The sequence below is a fragment of the Geospiza fortis genome, unplaced genomic scaffold (genome assembly GCF_000277835.1).
Source record: "Geospiza fortis unplaced genomic scaffold, GeoFor_1.0 scaffold396, whole genome shotgun sequence".
Classification (NCBI taxonomy): Eukaryota; Metazoa; Chordata; class Aves; order Passeriformes; family Thraupidae; genus Geospiza; species Geospiza fortis.
The window spans coordinates 5,200,938-5,204,701 of record NW_005054345.1 but is presented as its reverse complement, the minus strand read 5'-3'; the positions used below and the strand labels follow the sequence as shown (position 1 = coordinate 5,204,701).

Genomic DNA, 3,764 nt, shown 5'->3' with positions numbered 1-3,764 from the left:
GCCGAGTGTTTGGGGAGTGGAATGACACAGTAACAGCCTGATGGTGATACAGCAATGCCACCAGGGCTCTGCTCTGCCACAGGACAGGGAATGGGAGGTGTCAGGAGCACTTTCCCCACCTGGTGAAGAAGTTCCTGCCATACTTCTGCCAGTGGTCCTTCATGATGTCCTCCACGCTCTGCTTGCGGGCGGCCAGGATGGAGAGCCAGGCCAGCACTGCCCACAGCCCGTCCTTCTCCCGGATGTGGTCAGAGCCTGGGGGGAGCCACAGCACAGACACAATTCCCAATTCCCACTCCTCACACCACAGCCCCACCTCCTCTCCTCTCCCCATCCCCTTGCACAGCATTTCCAGAGCTCCATCCCTGCTGGGTCATTAAAACGGGTCAGGATCTCATCTGCTCCAGCTCCAGCCCAAATAAAACACTCAGCATCTTTTAACACACACACACTCATTGCTCACACATCCTTAACTCTGTTCCCAAAGAAGTAATGGGGAATACACTGTAAAAAAGGCATCAAATAAAAAACAAAAGGCAAATGCAAAGGAGCAGCTTGGGAAGGAGAGCATCAACAAGGAGAGCATCAACTCCTCAGCAGCCATTGTGTCCTGTCTGCCAAGGAGCACCCTGGAATCATCTCCTGGCCCAGCACCAAGGGGAATGTCAGCCCTCCTGAGGAACCAAACCCCAACAACCCCAAAATCACCCCAGAACAGGGAGAGGAGCAGCAGGGCAGGGAGCACCAGCCATGGGGCTGGCAGCAGCAGGGCAAGGAGAGGCTCCATCCACCTGCAGAGACCAGGAGAGCCCCCAGCCTGCTCTCACTGGGGGCTGGAAAAGCCCCTCTCCTGGCTAAAGGAGGATTCACAGATCAGGTTGGAAGGGACCTGTGGTGCATCTGGTCCAACCTCCCTGCTCAAGCAGGGCCATCCCTGAGCCCAGGATTGCACCCAGATTTTTGATATTTCCAGTGAGGGAGACTCCACACCTCTGTGGGTGATCTGCCCCACACAGTAAGGAAGTTCCTCCTCCTGTTCAGGTGGAATTTCCTGGGCCCCAGTCTGTGCCTGCTGCCTCTCGTTGTGGATTCCCCCAAAGCTGGCACTGCAAGGAGAGCAGGAAGCAGCCAGAGCCAGCCCAGCCTTGCCCTGGGAGCATAGTGGGATCACACAGCACTGATCCCTTGGGAAACCTGAGAGGTGCTGGACCTTACACAGCCCCCAAATGAAATAGGATCAGATGGCCCAGAGCACACCCAGCCCACACTCGGTGCCTCTGGCCAGCCAGTTCCTCCCTGCGCCCCACAGATGCAAAGTTTTCTCCTTCCCACTCTGGAAAACCTCCAAACAGGTATTAAAGAAATGCCAGGACTCCAGAGCAGCCATGCCACCCTCTGAAGGAGTGCCAGAGTGGGAATCCTCTGGGAAAGGGCTGGGGGCAGGGCAGGGGTTACGTGGTGCACAAATCCCACTGTTGTGGATGTGGCCATAAATTATCCCCACAGTCCCTCAGGGTGGAGAGAGCTGGGCAGAGGTGATGGAGAGGAATGCTAAATAAACACCAGTCCCATGTGATGTATCAACTTATTGCTGGAATAAAATACCCAGGGAAGCAAGCAGGAATTCTGTCATGTCGAATTACTCTAATTGCTGCTGCACTCCAGTCCCACTGCCTCACAGTTTGTTTCAATTTTTTACTGGGTCTTTGGGCTGCTCTTTCACCTCTCTCCCTTTCAACACTCCCATTCAGTCCAGCTCCAAACAACTCCTCATTAACTTCCTATCAACCAACCCTCCTCACCCCTTTTCACTCCTTTTTCCTTCCTGAGTGCATTTGTCACATGGGAAAACCCCTTTGCATTTTAGGGGAGTCCAAACTCCTGGGCCCTTTCCCAATCTGTTCCCCCAAACGGCTTCAGCTCCCACCACCTGGATGTGCTGCTGCCTGGCCAAAATCCCAGACCTCTCTCAGACTGGAATCACTTTGATTTGGGAGGCAGTCCCTTAGGGATGGAGACAAACTGAGCTTGTTGCTCATACAAAGGTGGAAACAGTTTTGAGGAGCTGCTCATTTGAGATCATCTCCCATCAGCAGCTCCAGGAATTTGGTTTTATTTATTTCCTGAAACATCAGTGCCCTCTCATTAGCCAAGATCCAGGATATAAACTCAGCACATGCTGAAATCACTCAGGGCAAAACTCCAGAATGTTTCCTTACTCATTATATACTTCAAGATTTCCTTACAGTGATACCAGGTTCTCTGAAATTCACCTTTTCTTCCAACCCACAGCCAAATCCCAGCCCCACACATCAGAGTAATATCTGACTGCAAAAATATTGTCCCTGGAGACTGCTCAGGCCCCCCCAGAGCTCTGATCCCATTTCCTCAGCCCCAGGAAAGCTGGGCTAATCCTTTCCTGCCAAGCTGTGCATCCCAGCTCCACAAAGCACTTCACTCCAGGAATTTGGGGGTTTAAGGCACCCACACACAAGCTAAAAGGTTTTTCTGAGGTCGTGGTATGAAAACACACAAGGTTTGAGTGAGAAATTCCTTCAGGACCTTGTGCCTTCCATATCCCACCAGAGATGCTGAGAGAACAGGAAAAACAACACCTCAGGGAGAGTTCAGATAAAACTCACTGAGCCTTTGTGCAGGAATCAGGTGCTGATTCAGGGAAGGTCCCATTTCCACAGGCAGGACACAAAAGCACAGGGGAGATGCCAGGGAGAGCTCAGGAAATGCAGAGACCTCCTGGGAATCCTGAGTGTCCTGAGCACCCTGCTCTGACCTGGAGCAAATCCTGCTCCCATCCACTCCCCTGCACACCCCAGTAAATTCCCTGTGATGTTCACTTTGTTTCTCAGTAACTCAATAACTCACTTAGACTGTTCAAAGGCAAGTGTTAATTTAAACTTTATAAATCATACCTTGTTTTCAGAACAGGAAAATGAGGGCACTATTAACCTCAGAGATTTAATAGTGACCTGAAACCTTCCCTAATAAAACTCCACGCTCCAAACCGTATTTCTTTCCAGAAATGAAAACATTGAGAAGGTTTTCCTGGCCACCAAGAGTTGAAAAATACATTTAGCATTGCATTTAATCCCCACAGACTCAGTGACCAGGCTACTAAAGAGGCCCCCAAACCTCCACCTCCACATGCCTTCCTGGAGAACTGGAGGACAAGGAGCTCCTACCTCACAAAACCTTTAGCATTGTATTCATTTCCACACTAATTCCTCCAAGCCTTTTTTATATTTTAATATTTTACAACTATAAACAACTGCAGATGAAAGATAAATCCCAAGCTCTAAAGAATAAACAACTAAGAGGAGGAACACCACCATCATGGGTGATATTGGGAACGCTGACTTACCAGTCCCAAAGCTTTCCTCTCCACACAGAGACAGTTTGTTTGCATCCATCAAGTTTCCAAAGAACTTCCAGCCTGTTGGAGTCTCGTACAAAGCAATCTTTGTGGCCTGGGCCACCCTGCCAAGGTAAGAAGGCCAAGTCACATCCCTGGATTCTCAGTGCTCCCAGGGGAAATGGGATCAGCAGCTCTGCTGGGGTGCCACTGAAGGCAGAGGATGCCACTGCTTTAGAACAATCCCTGTATTTCATCCCAGTGTGATATCTGGGAGATGGGTGGGATGTGCATTTACAGAACAGACAGCTCTTCAAAGTGATTTTAGGTTGCAGATCTCAAGGCATTTCCTCAAGAAAGGATCACTATCAAATTTAAGGAAAAGTAGGGTTGG

At 50.2% G+C, this 3,764-nt stretch overlaps 1 protein-coding gene across 1 annotated transcript in view; it reads right to left on the bottom strand.

Moving 5' to 3' along the window:
• The window catches only part of PGM1 (phosphoglucomutase 1), an 11,207-nt gene that overhangs the window by 3,782 nt on the left and 3,661 nt on the right, over positions 1 to 3,764 (bottom strand). The window contains exons 6-7 of the mRNA XM_031058604.1: positions 3,380 to 3,495; positions 120 to 255 (exon numbers count right to left, since the gene is read on the bottom strand). Of these exons, the coding sequence (XP_030914464.1) occupies positions 120 to 255; positions 3,380 to 3,495 (252 nt within the window). The remainder of the gene's footprint in view (positions 1 to 119; positions 256 to 3,379; positions 3,496 to 3,764) is intronic.